This window comes from Zootoca vivipara, chromosome 14, assembly GCF_963506605.1.
Source record: "Zootoca vivipara chromosome 14, rZooViv1.1, whole genome shotgun sequence".
In the NCBI taxonomy this organism is placed as follows: domain Eukaryota; kingdom Metazoa; phylum Chordata; class Lepidosauria; order Squamata; family Lacertidae; genus Zootoca; species Zootoca vivipara.
In genome coordinates, this window is record NC_083289.1 from 37,079,732 (window position 1) to 37,100,620 (window position 20,889).

General features: G+C 44.1%; 2 protein-coding genes across 7 annotated transcripts in view; both read left to right on the forward strand.

Annotated features, from left to right (window-relative positions):
- LOC118092933 (ankyrin repeat and fibronectin type-III domain-containing protein 1) overlaps positions 1-20,889 on the forward strand; it is a 381,090-nt gene that overhangs the window by 245,025 nt on the left and 115,176 nt on the right. The window lies entirely within an intron of this gene.
- LOC132593165 (uncharacterized protein K02A2.6-like) lies at positions 3,342-8,702 on the forward strand. Its single transcript, XM_060282502.1, has 2 exons — positions 3,342-4,981; positions 8,669-8,702. Exons 1-2 carry the CDS (start codon positions 3,342-3,344, stop codon positions 8,700-8,702), a joined length of 1,674 nt encoding a protein of 557 aa, XP_060138485.1.

Below are 20,889 nucleotides of genomic sequence, written 5' to 3' on the forward strand. Positions count from 1 at the left end.
GACAACACTTCAGCCCTGCAGTTATTCTTTATTGTTAAGGTTTCACATACCAAATAAAAACGGAAACTCTTGACATAGTGACATAAAATAGGTAAGGCGCCTAGGCCAAGTCATGTTGCTAAGGGAATCTGCAGACTTTCAAATAGCATTAGGTACACAAAAAAGGCTGTGTTGAATACAGAGCAAGAGTAGTGACACGATAAAGATGGTAAAGAATCAAAATGCTATATATTAAAAATAGTGATGCAGATGTTTGCATGTATAGCACAGCCCCTTTATCCAGAAAATGCCTGTCATTCAGATAAAATGCATTAAAAAGCAGGCATCAAAGTGCTATTGATCCAATATCTCATTACAGTATCTCTCTTCCATTAATGTTGCTGGAAAAACCCTTGCTCAAGGCAGTAATAATCTCAGCTGCCATAATGCTTAAAGGGTTATTAACCTATATACTGCCCCATACATGTGCAATAATGTGTGCATGCTAGTGGACTTGCTACCTTTAATTAACTAACCAACTAGCTAAATTGGCCACAAAGCCTCACTCTGTTCTTTTCTGTTTGCTGAGAATCCCTGTGTTAAGAATGGCGTATCAGGGAAGAACTGGTGAGTGCAAAGAAGTAGGGGGAGGGGGTAACACAACATTTTAATGGATTATGTTCACTAAAGTCTTGAGCATGGAGGAGATACCTGTTGTGTATTGAGTCAAAGGATTTTATATCTGTATTATTATTGTCTATATTTGCATTAGGATAAAGTAACTGCCTTTTGGTTCCAGAGGGTACAGCTACTATTGGTTCATTTAAGCTGCTGTATTTGGATCCTCTGTCTTATTGGTTTCCTCCAAAAGGCAGCACTGTGATTGCTTGATATTGTTCCCTCCAAAATGTATCCCTTCCTAGCTAGTCCCCTGTCCCTATAAATGTAGCTTTCCTCTCCTCAGTCTTCAGTCTTGTTCACTTTAATAAAGAGCTGTTACTAGAGAACTGTCTCCAGCATGTTTTGTCAAGAGAGCTGAAATCACAAACCCCACGTCACAACAACTGGCGACGAAGGTGGGATCCGGAATGCTGAGGAGCGGTTAAACACAACCCTGCCTCAGAGTCCGGATTGCAGCTGAGAACAAGACTCACTGGCCAGCTGAGAAGACGACCCTGCCCGCTAGGACAATGGAGAGTCCAAGGGTATTGGAGCCCTTCCAGCCACCAGAGCCCCACACCTGGGAAGACTACGTCGAACGCTTCGAGTTCTTCGCAGTGGCTCAAGGGATCACCGATGCCAGCAAAAGAAGGGCCACATTCCTGAGCTACTGTGGGCCCGAGACCTTCAAGCTAGCCAAGGCATTACTTGCTCCAGCGAAGCTGAGTGAGACATCTCTCCAAGATATTCTTGCCTGCCTAACAAGCCACTTGGCGCCTACTGAGACCAAGATGGCCCGGCGGATGGAGTTCCATAAGAGGCAGCAGCATGCTGGGGAGTCTGTATCCGCATTTCTGGCTGAACTCCGGAAGCTCGCTCAGCACTGTGGCTTCCAAAATCTGGAAGAGACTCTCCTGGATCGGTTTATTGGTGGTCTGAGCAGCAAGAAAGCCAGAAGACGCATCGTGGCTAAAGAAGAGGTTACCCTTGCTTCAGCCTTGAAGGAGGCCACCGCCACGGAGAATTATGAAAGAGAGGAGCTTGATGCCAGTCGCAAGGCCACTAAGCCACAGATAGAAGTTGCGCATGCCATGGACGAGCTAGAGGCTACTCCGAGCCAGAGCCCAGTCCGTGGGGTCGAGTCGGTGCGTCAGGCCTGCACAGTGCACAGAGATCGCCGAGGCAGTTGCCCAGGTTGTGGCGGAAACCATGAAAGGAAGAGTTGTCGTTTCAGGGATGCTATCTGCCGGACGTGCGGAAAGACGGGTCACATCGCCAGGGTCTGTAGATCGGCGGCGTCGGGAGCGACAGGAGCACCTAGACTGGAGCATCGCAGACCGCCCACAGCAACTCGTTTTCTAAAGGACTGCCACTACGTAACGGAGATCAACGGGAGGGACGTGCAGTTTCCAGCGCAAGGCAAGGCACACGTCAAGGTGAAGATTGAGGGTCAGCAGTGCGACATGGAGGTGGACTCCGGATCCGCATTCACCATCGTGTCGGACCAGACCGCGAAGACATTCTTCCCCAGGGGTAAGTTGCCCCCTCTGGAGCCCTTTCCGGCAACCTTGCAGTCGTACTCAGCAGGCCGCATCCATGTTATGGGAATGTGTGCCGTGAGAGTACAGTTCCGGGACAAACAGGCTGTACTCAAACTGGTGATTGCGAAGGGCAGTCGCCCCAGTCTCCTGGGCACTGACTGGTTCCCTGCCCTGGGACTGAGTATCTCAGGGCTTAATTCAATCCAAACCTGCCCTGAGATGAGTGAGGTATTATGCAAGGAATTTGCTGGTCTCTTTAATGGAAAACTGGGTTGTTATAAAGGGCCCCCAGTTGACTTCGAGTTGGACCCCGGGGTGGCTCCAATCCGACTCAAACCAAGGCGAGTGCCATTTGCACTGCAACCCAAGATCGAGGCAGAGCTGGATAAATTGGTCAAGCAGGGAGTTCTCTCACCCGTGGACTCTGCTAAGTGGGAGACTCCAATCGTCACACCCCTTAAAGCAAATGGGGAAGTCAGGATATGTGCAGATTACAAATGTACTATCAATAAGGCACTCAGGGGAAACTCATACCCCATTCCAGTCGTATCACATCTGTTGGCTAAACTGGCTGGGGGCAAGGTGTTCGCCAAAATTGACCTGGCACAAGCTTACCAACAGCTGCCAGTAACCCCACAATCAGCGGAAGCACAGACTATTGTCACACATAAAGGGGCGTTCAGAGTTAACAGATTACAGTTCGGAGTTTGTGTGGCCCCAGGGATTTTTCAAGGGCTCATGGAACGCCTGTTAAGAGGTCTGCCGGGGGTCTTGCCATTTTTTGATGATGTTTTGATTGCTGGAAAAGACCCACAGGAACTGGTTGCGTGTGTCCGTGCAGTGTTGCTCAAGTTCAAGGAGGTGGGGTTGCAACTGAAAAAAGAAAAATGCAGTTTTGGGGTGCCAACTGTGGATTTCTTGGGGTTTAAAATTGATGCATCAGGCATCCACCCCACAGATGCTAAGATTAAGGCCATCATCGAGGCACCACGACCACAGAACAAGACGGAGTTGCAGTCATTCCTGGGACTTATTAACTTTTATCATTCGTTCTTACCCCAGAAAGCTTCGGTAGCTGAACCATTACATAGACTATTGCAGAAAAAGAATGTGTGGCGATGGGGGCGGGAGTAGCAGAAGGCTTTTGACTCCTTGCGAGGAATGCTGAGTAGCAGGAGCGTCCTTGCTCATTATGATGAGTCAAAGCCGCTGGTCCTGGCATGTGATGCCTCTCAATACGGTCTGGGGGCTGTGCTGAGTCATAGGGAACCGGATGGGTCGGAAAAGCCCATCTCTTTCTATTCCCGTACGTTGTCGCCCACAGAGCGCAACTATGCTCAAATTGATAAAGAGGCACTGGCTATTGTGTCCGGAATCAAAAGGTTCTATGATTATTTGTACGGTCGCCATTTCTCCATTGAAACGGACCACAAACCACTGTTAGGGTTGTTCAACCCAAACAAACAAACGCCACAAATTCTCTCCCCCAGAATGTTGCGTTGGTCAATATTCCTGAATGGGTTCCAGTACACCTTGACCCATGTGCCGGGGAAACAGTTGTGCCATGCTGATGCGCTGAGTCGATTGCCCCTTCCTGGCGGGAGCAATGAGGATCCTGCTCCGGCGGAGCACATTATGATGCTAGAAACACTTCCGGGGGCTCCTGTAACAGCTACGGATATAGCTGAGAAAACTAGGAAAGATGCTGTTCTCTCCCGTGTGCTCACTTGGGTGGGGAGGGGGTGGCCAGGTGGTCCGCATGAAGAAAAATTCAGGCCTTATGCGACAAGGCAGCACGAATTGTCCATGCATAAGGGTTGTCTCCTATGGGGAGATAGGGTGATAATCCCAGCACCACTGAGAAACAGGGTTCTTGAGACGCTTCACATGGGACACCCGGGAATGGTCAGGATGAAGTCGCTAGCCCGATGTTATGTGTGGTGGCCTGGAATGGACCAGAACATAGAACAATGGGTACGAACATGCAAGGCATGCCAAGAGGTGCGGCCAGAAGTGGCCAGAGCACCAGTCCACTGGTGGGAGCAGTCCAGGACTCCCTGGAGCCGGCTGCACATAGATTTTGCTGGGCCATTCCAAGGGAAGGTTTTTTTGGTTATCGTTGATGCATATTCCAAATGGTTAGAAGTGGCGATGGTCCCTAGCATGGCATCAGCTGCCGTAATCAAGGTGTTGAGGCAGCTGTTTGCTACCCACGGGTTACCTGAGACCATTGTATCAGATAATGGGGCAGCTTTTGTATCCCAAGAATTCAGGGCATTCTTGGCTGATAACTTTATAAGAGGGGTCACATCCGCGCCCTTTCACCCATCCTCCAATGGGCAGGCTGAGCGCATGGTAAGAACAGCCAAAGAATCCATTGCGCGCTTAATGGAGGGTAACTGGTCGGCTCGCATTGCGCGAATGTTATTTTTGCAGCATGCGACGCCGTGTACTGCGACGGGCAAGTCGCCAGCCGAGCTGCTCTTAGGTAGAAGACTGGTAACGGTGCTGGATTATGTCCACCCAGATAAAATGCCAAACCGTAATTCAAGAGCAACCCCCCAGGCTGAGACTGACACAACAAGGTATCTCGCCCCTGAAGATCTGGTCTGGGTGAGGAACTATTCACGAGGTCCGCGGTGGGTGGCCGGTGTGATCACCCGGGCTAGTGGACCTGTGTCCTATTATGTGACCTTGGAAAATGGGCAAGTTTGGAAGAGACATATAGATCAGCTGAGGCGCCGGGCGCTCAGCAGGGAGGAGTCAGATAATTCATCCCTGGCTAATGACGCACAGCTGCAAGACCAGAGTGAAAATGGTCCAGAGGTACAGTCACCAGGGGCTTCAGCAAATGAACCAGGGTCTGCTAGTCCTCATGATGACGAGGTACAGGTCGGGGACCCTGAGATGTCTGGGACTCCATCTGTTCCTGATGAAACCCCTATAGCAGCCCCTCCACCACAGGTAACACCCAATCCAGAACCTGCAACACCTGTTGTCAGGAGATCAGGTAGAAGTTGTAGGACCCCACAGTACCTGAGGGATTACGTCTGCTGTGCTCACTAGGGGGGGAGGGGTGTTGTGTATTGAGTCAAAGGATTTTATATCTGTATTATTATTGTCTATATTTGCATTAGGATAAAGTAACTGCCTTTTGGTTCCAGAGGGTACAGCTACTATTGGTTCATTTAAGCTGCTGTATTTGGATCCTCTGTCTTATTGGTTTCCTCCAAAAGGCAGCACTGTGATTGCTTGATATTGTTCCCTCCAAAATGTATCCCTTCCTAGCTAGTCCCCTGTCCCTATAAATGTAGCTTTCCTCTCCTCAGTCTTCAGTCTTGTTCACTTTAATAAAGAGCTGTTACTAGAGAACTGTCTCCAGCATGTTTTGTCAAGAGAGCTGAAATCACAAACCCCACGTCACAACAATACCTATTGTTGATGTATAAAGATGTTCACTGTAAGGTAGGTCCCCCTATGATATTCATGGAAAAAAATATTTTGCTGGATTCAGATGCAGCACATTTCTGATAGGGATGACACCTCCCCCTGGTGGTTCTATGCAGTCTACTGCTTCCTCTTCAAGGGGTGGAGCCATCTCCCTCACCGGTTTAACCCTATCTGTGGTCAGTAAAGGTTTGGGCCTGATAAGCTCTCGGGGAGGCTTTCCACTTTGGCAGCGTTTTTAAAGTTCTCTGCCTTTTTTCCTTCCTCATCTCCTCCCATTTCTCTTTTTACTGTAATTGTGGGTATGTTTCTGGTTTGGTTTGAGTGATTGCATTTTGTATTTATCTCACCACTTTTTAACTTTTTACTTTCTTCTCTAATTCCTTCTGGGATATTTTGACTGACTAGAGAGGGTGTGAGTGTTTTTTCTTGTACTATGGCCAGCTGGGCAAATTTCTGTGAAGCAGCTTCTGGATGTGGCGGGGTAGAATGGGGTTGTTTTTTTTGCTTGTCCCACCTATAAATGATCTAGGTGAGAACACAGTATACACCAGTTGGCTTACCGTAGTTTTGTCAAAATAGAGTTATTCCTGCGTATAAGACTACTTTTTAACCCAGGAAAATCTTCTCAAAAGTCGGGGGGTCATCTTATACGCCAGGTTGTGTTTCTTATACGGCGAGTGTATCCCAAACTCTATATTTTAACTGGAAAAGTTGAGGGTCGTCTTATACGCCGGAAATACATTACTTCTGGTAAATGAGCCATCATAGCCACTAGAGGGCTGTGAAAATTTGTGTCCTGGGCTTCTTAGACTTGTCTACCCATGTACTATCTGAAACTAGGGTAGCCATATGTCCGGAGAAATCCAGACATGTCCTCTTTTGGGGTGCCAACATGTCCATCCGGATGAATTTTTATGTTTTAAAGGAAATGTCTGGTTTTTTTGGTCTGGGTGTCTGTTTGTTTTTAGCGGCTCAGGTGCATCAGGATTGGGCTGCTCTGCATGCCGTGGCTGCTGCCAGCCCAACCTGGGAAAGAGGCATGCAGGTGCAGTGGCCCCTGCACACCTCTTACCCTGGCTCGGGCTGGCAGCAGCTCAGGCTGTCCTCTTTTTTTGCTCTTCAAGATATGGCAACCCTATCTGAAACCCAAGGGGTTCATTGGTTTGCCAGATGTGAAATACCAAAATTAAGCTAGGATTGGCATTATTTTCAGCTTTCCTACCCCACTATTTGTGGGGAGTGGCTGCTTTGGAGACTTGCCAGGGAGGCTCCCAGTGCTTGAGATTTTGTAGGGTGATCACCTGGGTTTCTGGCCACGGCTTTGTCTGGCATTACAAGGTGGACACTTTCTTTTCCGTGGAAGCCCACTCAGATTTTCAAGGTACTGCTCTGATACGTCTGTATCTGTCTGGAAAGGAGAGTATTCTTACTGTGAATTCTTGTTTGTGTATCTGGATGGAGTACATTCCACCTACTTCTCCTTCCTCTGCTGGGTATATGGGTGGGGGGCTGGGGGTATTGCACTTTTTGTATTGGTACATCTTGATTGGCAATTGCTTTTTCTTGGCCTGGAGCATCCTTTCCTTCCTATTCTCATGTGTGGTTTTTTATGTTGGTTGCATGTTTGAATGAGTTCATTTGGGGATGGGGGAGGGTCATTTCTAATCTTGTATGGTGAGGAGGATGGCTTCTACCCCTGGAGAGGAGGCAGAAGACTGTAGGACCCTGCCTTTCACCACCAGGGGGAGGTGTCATCACTGTTAGAAGAATGTCCTCCATCTGGAGCCACACACAAAAATTCACTGTAAGAATTCCTGTTTTCACAACTTCCCACAAAGCTAATTAATATTTAAGAGATGTATATTAGCAACTTCCTTACCCAAAGCACAGCATTTTGTTGCTATTGGAAAGATAAACTAGACAGATATAGGGCTAAAAGGCAACTCCTCCATGCCAAATAACAATTGTACATATATTGTTCCAAAACATCCTTCCCAAAAACCAATCACCAGAAAGACCTCATGAAAATTTATTTAAAAAGTTGAATAGGAGAGGTTGGATGTCCATCTGTCATGGATGCTTTAGTTGAGATTCCTGCAGTGCAGACAAGTGAACCAGCTGACACTTGGGGTTCATTCAAAATCTGTAATATGATGATAAGTTCTCCAGAACTCTTTATCAGGCAAGATGTTACACAAGCAAGGGCAAGCGGGGGGGGGGGGTGTACCAGTATTAAGCTAGGATTCTGGCTGCCTCTTATACTTGAAAACACAAATCCTGGTGTAATATAAGGTATATGAGCCAGCTACAATGAGCTAAAGTTAATCTTAGAGCAGTCGAAGATTGTGTAAGATATTGCCATTCTTTCAGTATTGTTTTTGTGAAGTCTTTATTTAGGTATAATTTTCTTTAGTGGTATGGGTATTGTACTGTTAACGTGAGTCTCGAGACTGCAAGCAACAACAAAAAATGTTGCCAGTTTGAATAGTTACATGTTGTTGGTTTTTCTACATAGTTTAAATTCTTTCCAGAAACTGCTCCATTTATCTGTCAATGGTAAACATTTGATTTTTGAGTCTTGCTCTAGCCTCAAAGGCCTTACTTAGATCCACAGGAGCAAAAATACCATACCATGTAATCTTGAGTTACCCATGCAGTGCCATACGTCATATATGTGTCATCACGTTTCTTCACTATGCTTTTGCAGGCATACAAATATTGCCCAGGGGTTGTGCATGTGTGTGGCTCCATCAGAACCACAGTACATTTTCAGAATGTGAATTGAACCGTAGGCCCTTGATGAAAAGAGACTGGTTGGGAGGTCACTTTGTTTGGCTTGAGTCACATACAGTACCAAGTGTCTGTGATTCATATAAGCCTGTTGAGCTGGCTATTTATCCCAGTCACTGCAGTACATTGCTCTTCAAATTCTGCATGATTTCCTCAATGGTTTTTCTTCTGACTTCTTTGATCTTCTCATCTCCTTGCTTTTTACTTTTGCTAAATCCTTGTTAACTACCCCATTTTTTTTGCTTCAGCTTCTCCTATGGCAAAAACCGGGGTATACTTTAAACCCACTTTCCCAGTCTCAAGTACTCTATTCACTGATCTGGGAGTCAGTACCATTGAACTCAGTGGGGGATGTTTCTGAGTAGGCACATGGGACTTCATTGCATTTTTGTAAGATTCGCTTTGACAGAAGGGAATGTGTACAATCCATACTTACTAAAGGTAAAGGCACCCCTGACCATTAGGTCCAGTCGCGGACGACTCTGGGGTTGCATGCTCATCTCGCTCTATAGGCCGAGGGAGCTGGCATTTGTCTGCAGACAGCTTCCGGGTCATGTGGCTAGAGAGCAGCACACAGAAACGCTGTTTACCTTCCCGCCGGAGTGGTACCTATTTATCTACTTGCACTTTGATGTGCTTTCGAACTGCTAGGTTGGCAGGAGCAGGGACCGAGCAACAGGAACTCACCCCGTCATGGGGATTCAAACTGCCGACCTTTTGATCGGAAAGCCCTAGGCTCTGTGGTTTAGACCACAACGCCACCCGTGTCCCTTCTTACTTACTAGGACTCACTTATTTTCAAACTAATGAACTAGCAGTTCTTGGTGCTTATCCTGTGTCTTTATTACGTCTCTTTTTCAAAGTTGTTTTAAGGATATTAAGAGGCAACCTGTTGTTTCCCCAGTAGGTTACTTGCCCCTAGAATTAACGGGTTTACCAGAAAATTTTGAAACAAATTTCCCCTTTTTGATTGAAATCTGATTTAGCAAGTTTGCCTTTTTTTTAGTTAACAAAGCTAGAGAAAAATGCTGTCTTAATTTTAAGTGCTATATAAATACCTCAATTTTCCCCAATAGTCAAAAGAACTGAAATATCTGGTGAGGATGTATAGTATTCTTGTTGTTGTTGTTGTTGTTTAGTTGTTTAGTCGTGTCCGACTCTTCGTGACCCCATGGACCAGAGCACACCAGGCACTCCTGTCTTGCACTGCCTCCCGCAGTTTGGTCAGACTCATGTTTATAGCTTCAAGAACACTGTCCAACCATCTCGTCCTCTGTCGTCCCCTTCTCCTTGTGCCCTCAGTCTTTCCCAACATCAGGGTATTTTCCATGGAGTCTTCTCTTCTCGTGAGGTGGCCAAAGTATTGGAGCCTCAGCTTCAGGATCTGTCCTTCTAGTGAGCACTCAGGGCTGATTTCCTTCAGAATGGATAGGTTTGATCTTCTAGCAGTCCATGGGACTCTCAAGAGTCTCCTCCAGCACCAAAATTCAAAAGCATCAATTCTTCAGCGATCATCCTTCTTTATGGTCCAGCTCTCACTTCCATACATCACTACTGGGAAAACCATAGCTTTAACTATACGGACCTTTGTTGGCAAGGTGATGTCTCTGCTTTTTAAGATGCTGTCTAGGTTTGCCATTGCTTTTCTCTGAAGAAACAGGCGTCTTTTAATTTCGTGACTGCTGTCACCATCAGCAGTGATCATGGAACCCAAGAAAATAAAATTTCTCACTGGGATTCTCACATAATATTCTTAATGTGGTTTAAATGTTAAGTCCAAATCAATTTATAACTTTGCTTGGAAATTATGTTTATAAGAATACTTGTAAATATTTTCAGACATAACTCAGTAGTATAGATTTCATTTACAATTTTAAAGTTGGCAGGGGAGGGGAGAGATGAAGGCACTGAAACTGTTAACATACTAATTTAGGAGGCCTCAAAAGCGTTGTACTTAAGTACATGTTCTTCCTAGGCATAGTCAGCTTTGTGAATGAGAGTAATTACAACTTTGATTTTAGACTAGTTTAGTTTCCATTTCAGTTGCACAATTTGGCTCCTGTTTTATTCAGTCATTGTGTTACTAATTAATTTTAGGAAACAAAACATTTCTAAAAATAAAATTAAAAAATCCATGGAAAAATTAAGCAATGGAAAAAATGTGCACCGTGTACCAATGGAACATTTTCCACTGCATTTGCAGTCCACATGTGCAAAATTTCAGCATTTGAGTCAGTGTTACAAACACTGGATGTACGTTTGGGGAAACAGCTGGTATGAATACACCTTACATCTGTGGTAGGCGGTAAGATGTGTGGCTGTGACCAGTGAGTAGATGCCACCCCAAGTGTCTGTTGGGGAAAGCAGAGACAGATACAACTCAGGAAGTACCATGTAAATGCACAATTAATGGATAGTACCTGGAATGGACAGTGATGATATCTGCCTTTGCGGGATTCTACTGGCAATTCACCAGCCTAATTGCTGCACAGTGCCTACTGAGCCATGCCCTACTACCAGCACACCAAGTGATAACTGACAGTCAGGGTTTAGTGGACCCTTTGTCCTTATTCAGTAATGGCAGCCTCTTACAGCCCGTTTGGCTACTTTGTTTACTCCAGAGCTTAACGCCAGGAAGCAAGTTGGGAAACAGCTTCAACATGTGTAGAGGAAAACTCCAGTCGAAAGCAATCAAACACTGGTGAGAGCTCAACATCTAGCCCAACTAGTTGATGTGAAGGCAGCAAAGACATATTTTGCTGCTTCCATTGCATCCTCATTGTGCCATCCAGTGGAGCTTCTGTGGGTCGTGTGGGGCTTTTTATAGTCTGGTCCGAAAAAAGTGATAGAACTGAGGATAGTTCACTGTGACTTGTTTGCAAAGCATTTTAAGGATTAAATTACTTGCATCCACTGGTATCTTGACTCCACTGTTACAGCAAGGGAATCTCAAGGGGTGTTCAATGCACTGGCTAGCCCTGTTATGTTGGATGAGTTTCAGTTAGCAAGGCTCGAGGATGTGGCCAAGGTGTTTGGACCCTTGCTCTTCTTGGCTGATAAAAACTAGCAGGGAGGGGACAGCTGGCTGGGCCAAGGAGGTGATTAATTCCTCATTGCGATAGAGGGTTGTCGCTCCTGCCTACTTGAAGGAGTCAGTGGTAAACACACTCCTCAAGAAATTTCCTCAGGATTTGATAAAACTAAGTAGTTACCAGCCAGTTGCTGATCTCTTCTTGGGTAAGATTCTGGAGTAGGTAGACACAGACCAGATCCAAGCACTCTTGGAGGAAACTGATTTTCTAGATCCATTTCAGTTGGAATTTAAACCCTGTTTTTGACCAGAAACTGCTTGGGTTGCCCTGTGATGGCCTCTGTCAGGATAGAGACAGAGGAAATGTGTCTTTGTTAATTTTCCTCAACCTCCCAGCAACTTTCAATATCATTGACCTTCTGGAGTGGCTGTCTGAGTTAGTTGACAGTTTCCACAGGGTGATACTTGGGGAGTGCTCTTTGGCCCCATGGAACCTTCAATGTGGGGTTCCTAAGGGTTTGATTTTATCCTCCATGCTGTTTAACATCTACCTGAAACCTCTAACTGGGTTCATCCAGAGTTTGTGAGTACCTTGTCAGCAATATGCTGATGACACACAGCTATGCTTCTCCTTTACATCTGCAGGTGAGGCAGTGGATATGCTGGACCAATGTCTTGGCTTCGTTATAGACTGGATAGGAGCCAATAAACTGAAGCTCAATCCAAATAAGACTGAGGCACTGTTAGTGGGTGGTTTCCTAGACTAGATCGATGGGAGGTGGCCTGCTTTTGATGGGGTTACACTCCCTCTGAAGGAGCAGGTACATAGTTTGGGAATACTTCTGGATCCATTGCTGTTGATTGAGGCTCAGGTGGCATGGAGTGCCTTCAGCTGGTGGCCCAGCTATGCCCCTATCTGGACAGGGATATGCTCTGGTAACCTCTAGGTTACTGCAATATATGGGGCTGCCTCTGAAAATTGGTGCAGAATTCAGTGGCCAGGTTGTTCACAGGGGCAAGATTATATAATATAACACCAATACTGGCCCAAATGCACTGGCTGCTAATTAATTTCTGGGCCCAATTCAAAGTACTGCTTTTGAATAATAAAGCCTTAAATGTTCCAGGACTGCAATAACTCAAGGATCACCTCTCCTCATATGCATCAACCCAGAACCTGCAATTATAATGTGAGGCCCATTTTTGTGTGCTTCCTCCATGAGAGGCCCTGAGGGTGGCAACAGAAGAATGGGCTTTTTTAATGTCGTGGCTCCCCATTTGTGGAATACTCTCCCCAGGGAGGCTTGATTGGTCCCTTCATTACACATATTTAGGTGCCAGGCAAAAACATTTGTCTTCTCCCAAGCCATTGGCTACTTAAGCAATCAATGGCCTTTTAAATGGGGGTGGGGGCGGTATTCAAGGGGTTGTTTCTATGTTCAAGGGGTTGTTTCTATTTTGTGTATTTTTGCATTTTTATATTGTAAACCGCCCTCTAATCCTCAGATAAAGGACAGTACAGAAATTTACTTAATAATAGTAATAATAATTTGAAATTTATAGTAAATTTGTGGGTTTGCACTGTTAAATCCTATGTACAAGAAGACTGAAATTCCCCTTAAGTAGAATGGGTTCTCCACACATTTCTTCAGGCTTGAAAAAACTTCCCAGAAAATCAAGAAAAAAGAGTGGGAGCTTGTAACTCCCTCCCTCTTTTCCATGAAGGCTCTTCTCTAGATGCCTCTTGTGACCTAGACGCCAGGGAGCTTGCCTCTCAATTGGCTGCAGAAACATGCTCAGCATCCCAGTTTTTGAGCTTTCATGTGGGAGCCAATAGTCACACAGCGCTCATCCAGAAACTATCATTATCTGCCCCTTGCTTTTCTCGGTTTCTTTCAACTACAGCTCCCAGGATGCCTGAAGATATGCAGACATCCGAAGACAGTGGTTTCCTATAAACTTTTGGGGTTTCATGCTTTACAGGCAGGAATGTTTTTATTGCATCACAAATCCCCTTCTAGTCTCTCTACCTCTATGGCATTCCTTAGCCGTGGAAAGAAAACAGAGGTTCAAGCTATGGACATAATGAAGAAGAGAGGATGGGATGATGAATGAATGCCACACACAGGCAGTTGTTCTTTGGGGTCAAGGATTTCTCTCCCCTCCTTCCCTTCTTATCCTGAGGGTGCCTGGTGCCTTTCATAATAGGGCTTTCACATTTGGCAGAGTTCTGGAAACCCAACATTTCTCTTACTATTGAGATTTACTGAGGAGAAGAACATATTTCAGTAAGCTGCATTTTACTTTTGGTTACCTTCTCAGTGGACTTCCGAAACTGTTGTAATAGTACAAACATCATTTAAATTTGCAGTTACCAAAAAAACAAAACAAAACAAAACCAACCCCCGCACACATTGTCTAAAGGAACTTCAAGAGAGGACACATGGAGCTGGCTTGCATTGCAGAGATATTTTTGCTCATTTTGAATCCTTAGAGGAATGAAATTTCTGGCAAACTTTTTAGCACTCATTTGAAGTTGAAACATAAGGAAAGAGTAAAAATGGCCTCCATGTTTCACTGATTCCTATGTATTATAGCAGTTTTTATAATAGCTCAATGTGTACATTTGAACATATCATTTAAAACAGCAGTAGCCTACTTCTACTCCATTTTGACCAGTACAATATTTTGCTTCTGTAATCACAAGTCCACTGCAGCAAGGATTAAGCTTCTGCTCTCTTATGCTCCTTGGCATGTAGAAAGGGCACCCCACTGTTTTTTGCCCAAGAGGGCAGGAGTAATTACACTTGACTTCCAAACTGGCCGCACTGTCTGTCCAAGCGTTACAGAGTAAACTGCAATAAAGTACTGCTGTGTCTCCCACTATTAATTTAATACTAAAATATTGTCCTTCAAGTCAAAACCTTACAATGATAGGGCATATCCACCAGACTTTTTAGCAGTAAGCCAGTGGTAAATTCCAGCATAATTTACTTCTGCCAGCTTTTCCTGAAAACCAGTGTAGAAATTAGGGAAATCTCAAGTTTAGTAGCTAATTTGGCATGCTCTTTAGTATATACAGTCCACCTATGTGACAGTGCATTAACTCCTTACACTGACACATTCCTACTACCAATCAGCCACACCAGTTGTAACACTGAATTCCATTGAAAGGCCAACAGAAAGTGACTGTGTCTTATTCTGGGATTGTGGGTACTGGACCGTACTCACTGGAGTTTACAACCAAATATATATTTTTAAGTATGGAAGGGGGTTAGGTGGATGTCTTGCTTATTTTTCTTCTTTGATTAAATTGTGAAACTCTATTTAATTATACTACATTGTAGTGAATGCCCAATATCTTAGCCAGCAGTTTTATCAAAGACATGAAACAATTTGTTACATTGGAACTGGACTGGTTTATGTTTTTCTGTTTGTTCTTGGTGGGAAAAGATCTAAATCTAAAGCTGTTATTGCAAAGATTTTTACAAACAGTGACTATTTTTAAAAGGCCTTGAGCACAAGAGCACTACCCTGTTCTGCAGTTTTCAGAAACTTATTCAGAAGCATTTCTGCCTCTGACCATGAAGACAGACAATAACCACCATGGCTAGTATTTATCTAACCACTTACTTACTTATTCATGCTATTAAATTTATATACCACCCTTCACCCAAACATCACAGGGTGGTTTGCAACATAAAGCACAAAAAACAACATAACAACAACAGAAAATATAATACACCCCCTTATAGCCTTCTCCATGAATTTGTCCAATCCTCCTTTAAAGCCATTTAAGTTTGTGGCCATCACTGCCTCCTTGGGCAGTGTGTTCCATAGCAGGGCTGTCTTAAGCATATCTGGCACCATGGTGCGAAGATCCCTCCAGCGCCGCCCCCCCCCCCACGTTTCTCAGCACGGCTGTCTAGCGGGCACAGCGCGGCTGCTGCGGGCTCAGCAGCACGCCCCCCCCCGGCGCCCTGTGCCACCCAGCCTTGCCGTAGGGCCGACCCTGTTCCATAGTTTAACTTATACATGAAGTACTTCCTTTTATCTGTCCTCAATCTTCCAACAATCAGCTTCATTAGATTCAGCTTCGGGAAAACCTTTTACGTATCATCATCATCATCATCATCACCATTAAATTTGGATACCACTCTTCATCCATAGATGTCAGGGTGGTTCACAACATAAAAAATACAAGGTAGAAACACAAAATTCATAATAAAAACCAAACAATAACCACCCTTCCCCACCCCCTCCCACAAACACATCTAAAAGGATATAGGATGTTAGTCAAGCAGAGGCCAAAGGCCTGGTTGAAGAGGAACATTTTTGCCTAGTGCCTAAATATATATATAATAAAGACACCAAGAAAACTTCCCTGGGGAAAGCATTCCACAAGCAGGGAGCTGCAGAAAAGGCCTGTTAAAACAACATTACATACAGTTTTACAAAAACAAAAGGTATGAGAGGAAGTGGGAGTATGAATCCATGAGTTGGATAGTTTAATGGGAGATACTTCTCATATGTCTTGTCAAAAGGATTTGTAGTTTATGGGATAATTTGTCATATCCAGTTCTCTGTATGTTTACTTTTCTTGCTAAGGTAATTATGACTTTGCCCATTTGGCTGGGTTGTTGCACCTGGCAGGGAACCTCCACAGTGGGAAACATGTTGCACACCTGTCTTGGGTGGAATAATATTTCAGACTTCTTAGTAGACTGCTCTCACCCCGCAGCTAAGCGAGCCCCAGTGTCCCTGCAACTCGCATGCGAATGTGAGGGACCTTGGAGCTTCTTTGCACAGCTCAGCTGGGGGTGGAAATTTTTCATATCTCCAGCTCATGCACAAGGCATCAGGGCTCACTCAGCTGGGGGGCAGGAATTGTTTAAAGACTGAGGGAGGAACAAGCTGTATTGGCTCAGCGATACAGCTTGCTCCTTCCTCTGCGGTATGATGGACAGAGCGATGGTGGCCTTGCCCGGCAGTATATCACAAGTGAAACTGCTCCTCCTCCTGAGTCCCTCTGCTACAGGTGACCCGATGTTGAAAAGTGGCGCTGGTAGCAGAGGGACTCGGGAGCAACCTGTTTCACCTGCAATATACCGCCACATAAAGTTGCCATTGTGATCTGCACCTCATGCTAGTCCTGGGTGATGTATTGATACATCGCCCAGGCCTACCCATGAGCAAAAACAGTAAAATCCAGTGTGATCATTAACTTTCCATGACATCATAACTCAAAAGAGCCTCATCATGCTTGTACTGTATAGGAAATAAAGAATTGGGGAAAGCATGGAACAAGTCTGACAGTGCTCTGAACTTGTTGCATGTGTGGTGTATTCTCAATTGGTTTCTTTTGCTTTTCTTGTCAGGGTAAGTAGCACCTTTCTTCCCTGTTCTGTCTCAATCCTTAGTTCACCCCATCTGTCCTTGTGTAAGAGGCACTTCAAATTAGTCCCACTACCTTTCCACACAGCCCCGTCCCATTCAAGGTTTCATTGTGTGCTGAATTATCAGATTTCCAGCTTTTTCAGTATGCTTGTCTCTTCTCTCATTCTTTTGTTTTATACATTATGCACAAGCAAGCACATGTTTCCTGGCACCTGCCTGGAATTCCAGATAGTGACTGATTATATCAGGCAGTGTGGTCCACTAAAGGATCTTGATGCACATCCAAAGAGGAAAACCATTGAGACTCTGTGGCTAAATCTGTGTAACCACATCACTGCTTTCCTGAACTTGGAAAATGCTGGCTGAGTTGCAGCCCAGAATAACAAAAGTTTTCCATTCCTGACAGGATCTTTGGAGGCTTGGCCTCCAAAACCAAGAACAGGCTCCAGTGCAAGTACTGGGTTCAGACTAAACAATAGAATAACTGCCCTAAAAAGATTGGAAATGTTTTAAGGCATGTGTTCTACCGCAAGTTAGATTTCAGAGACATCCAGCATGACAACTCCAGGATCTCAACCGGTAGAGCTGATGAAATCAGAGGATTGGGAAGGGTAGTGACACTGTAAGTTGGGGACAGAGATAAGCAGTGGAGCTGTGTGTGTGGCCTGTAACAGGAAACTTGCTGGAGATGAGCTCTGAGTAACTAGATGATTTAATGACTAGCTGGTTTGACAGTGTTAGTCTCCAACACTGTGATGTTTGCTTACCAAGATTTTCCCACTGCATTTATGCATTGCATAGACAGGACACAAGAAACTAAAGCAGGGGTGCCAATTGGAATAAAATATTATGCTTTGCCCCACAGAATCGATCACATGACATGGCACATGCACACAATTTGAATGGCAATACCCGTCAACTTGGGGGGGGGGACAGCCCTCTCAAATATTTTATTGGGAGGGGCTGAAGGAACCCCTAGGAGTTGGTTCCTATGAACTAAGGCCACAGTCACTCTATATATGTAAGGACTTTGACATTGTTTAAACAATTATGGCTTCCCCCAAATAATTCTTGGAGCTGTAGTTTGTTAAGGTGGTGAGAATTGGTAGGAGACCCCTTTCACCCTCCCAGACCTCCAATTTCCAGAGTGGTTTAACAATCAATCCCTCTTCTCTCTGAGAATTTTAGCTCTGTGAAGGGGAATAGGATGTCCTAACAACTCTCAGAATGCTTAACAAACTACAGCTCCCAGAATTATTTGGGGGAAGCCATGCCAGTTTAAATTGGTGTCATAGTGCTTACAATGTGTGGTGTGAATGTGACCTACTGGTAAGTCCCATGTAATGCTCACTTTAGTGTTAAGGTTGTTCAAGAATACTTGCATTTCTTTATATGGTACTTTCAGTCTCTTCTAATTTGATCAAAAAGTTTTTCTAAGCCATCGGACAGATCAGCAGAATTAGCATTTTCAATGCATGTGAAGATCTAAAGATTTTATTGGAAGGATATGTTGGGAGGGGCTCCCATATGTTGTATCTGGATGATCCGCTCTGAAAAAAACATTTAGATCAGTGTGCGCTGAGGAAAAGCCAGGGGTGTCTATGCCACCACCCACCCACCCACCAAGGACACCCCCCCCCAAAAAAAATAATCAGCCTGAGGTAACTGTTCTATGATGCCTGTCATATTTTTTAGTTTTGGTAAAGTATATTGTAAATTGCCTTGAATGCATTGACAGAAAGGCAGTATATAAATAAGAAAACTGTATTTTAATTAATTTTAATTTTAAAAGCCAATAAAATAACCAATAAAATGGGTTAAGGGATCAACCAAATGTATCCTGGGAGAATTTACTGTATAAACATGCAGGGTTAAATTAAACTAAGACAAACTCATGACTTAGATATTGGGTGGTGAGCCTGTCACCCTTCAGATGTCATTAGACCCCAACACCCATCAGCCCTAGCTAGCATGGCCAATGGTCAGGTCCCCCCCCCCGACTTAGATGGATTTAATCCATAATCTCTATTTCATATATTTGTTGTCTTCCCTTATCAGCTGATAAATTCTTAGTATTTTTCTGATTTTGACAATGTGTATTGTAACAGCAAGGCCTGTACCTCGGTTTATGAACACAATTGGTTCCGGAAGTCTGTTCATAAACTGTAGCGTTCATAACCTGAAGCGAAAGTAATGGAAAGTGAATTAATCCGTTCCAGATGGGTCCGCGGCGTTCGTAAACCGAAAATTCGTAAACCGAGGTGTTCGTAAACCGAGGTTTCACTGTATATTACAATTCCTTGAGTATACTATTCTCAATATTGGGTCTACCTGTAAGAATAACTCTGCCATATAACCATTTTGCAACAAAATGCTATGTACAATAGAATCTCCATTATACAAAATGGAATAATTAAGTATTCCTTCTCTGACTGTCCTCTATAGCAGTGTTTCCCAACCTTGTGCCTCCAGCTGTTTTCGGACTACAATTCCCATCATTCCTGACCACTGGTCTTGCTAGCTAGGGATGATGGGAGTTGTAGTCCCAAAACATCTGGAGGCACAAGGTTGGGAAACACTGCTCTATAGGATGTTGTATGTGCTTCAGTCACTTGGTAGAAATTAATTAAAGTAATCCAGACATGACCCTGCTTACAAATATTTTTTAAATAAAAATAATATAATAGTTATTCCATGTTCCTCAGTACATTGTTGTTGATTCTGGAACTCAAATTCCAACTTTATAAACATGCGAGTGAAAGATAATGACTTACAAAATACATCATTAAGTAATTAGTGAAATATATGAGCAAATTCTTTTTTAGCTTTGCTTTTTAAAACTTTGCCACTGATTTCAGAAGGGACCCCATCATCTGGCATAATATTGAATCTTCGTGGTATGTTGTTCAATCTCTCTCAAGCTGCTGTTTATAGGGGGAAATGGTGCTGCCAGGGTGGTGGGGGTAAGAGCAGTGATCTCCAGAAAAATGTCTAACAAGGCCAAAAGTCTGAACTACAATTATTCTTTTTTCTAAAGTTCAGTGCATTATGTCCAGCCCAGTCGTTCCTGGCTCAACATTTGCATGAACTCTAGCATACACAATGGAAGTAGCATGTGTTGCGCATTCCGGGGAGATGGGGAATGGAGCTAAATCATTAGGACTCTTTGGAGTTGCCAGTTATTCAGTTGGTTCCAGGTTTCCTGCTATAGCAACTAACAGGCTCACTATCCTTTCTCATTGCTTCTTATGTTTCTTGAGAAACAGGGTCTTGACAATAGACTATATATTCTTCAACAGAATAGACATGTTAATTGAAAAAATGTACCAAGTGGAAAATTTACACCAACAGGCACTGTTTTCTACTTCTCTTATCTTTATTTGGCTGCTCTGTGCTTCCATATATGAGAGTTCTACATAATTTTTATTTCTATAATTTAATTTATATTTCCTAGTGCGTACCACTCTTTTTTTAGCCAAGTTGTTGCATTCTGTAACCCACATCATCCTATATTTCACCCAGTATCAACCATCTTGGATCCCTATGATCAATAGACGAGGCCTTGTTGATGACGCTGCCGTTGGGGTTGCCTGGTTAGGCTTGATCTGTCCCATGGTCTTTTTAGTGGCAGTTCCCTGTTTGTGGACTGCCCTCCCTAGTGAGATGTGTCTGCCTCCCTCAGTACTGATTTTCAGGAGAAATGTAAAATCTTTCCCACTTACCAAGACTTGTGGCTGAAAGACACCAGAGTTGCTATTTTCCTAGCAACTCTTGAGATTATTGGTTGATAATATTTTTTGTTGGTTTATTAAAAAAGTGTTTCTATCATTTTAGTGTCTGGGCTCCTTTGGGAGGGAAGGGTGGGGTATATAAATCTTCTTCTTCTTCTTCTTCTTCTTCTTCTTCTTCTTCTTCTTCTTCTTCTTCTTCTCAAACAACAACAACAACAACAACAACGGCAATTTATGTACAGAGCCAAAGTCTTTTCCCACCTTAGTCTTAATGTTCCAAGTTGTGTATCCTAGGTTAGATCTACTCATG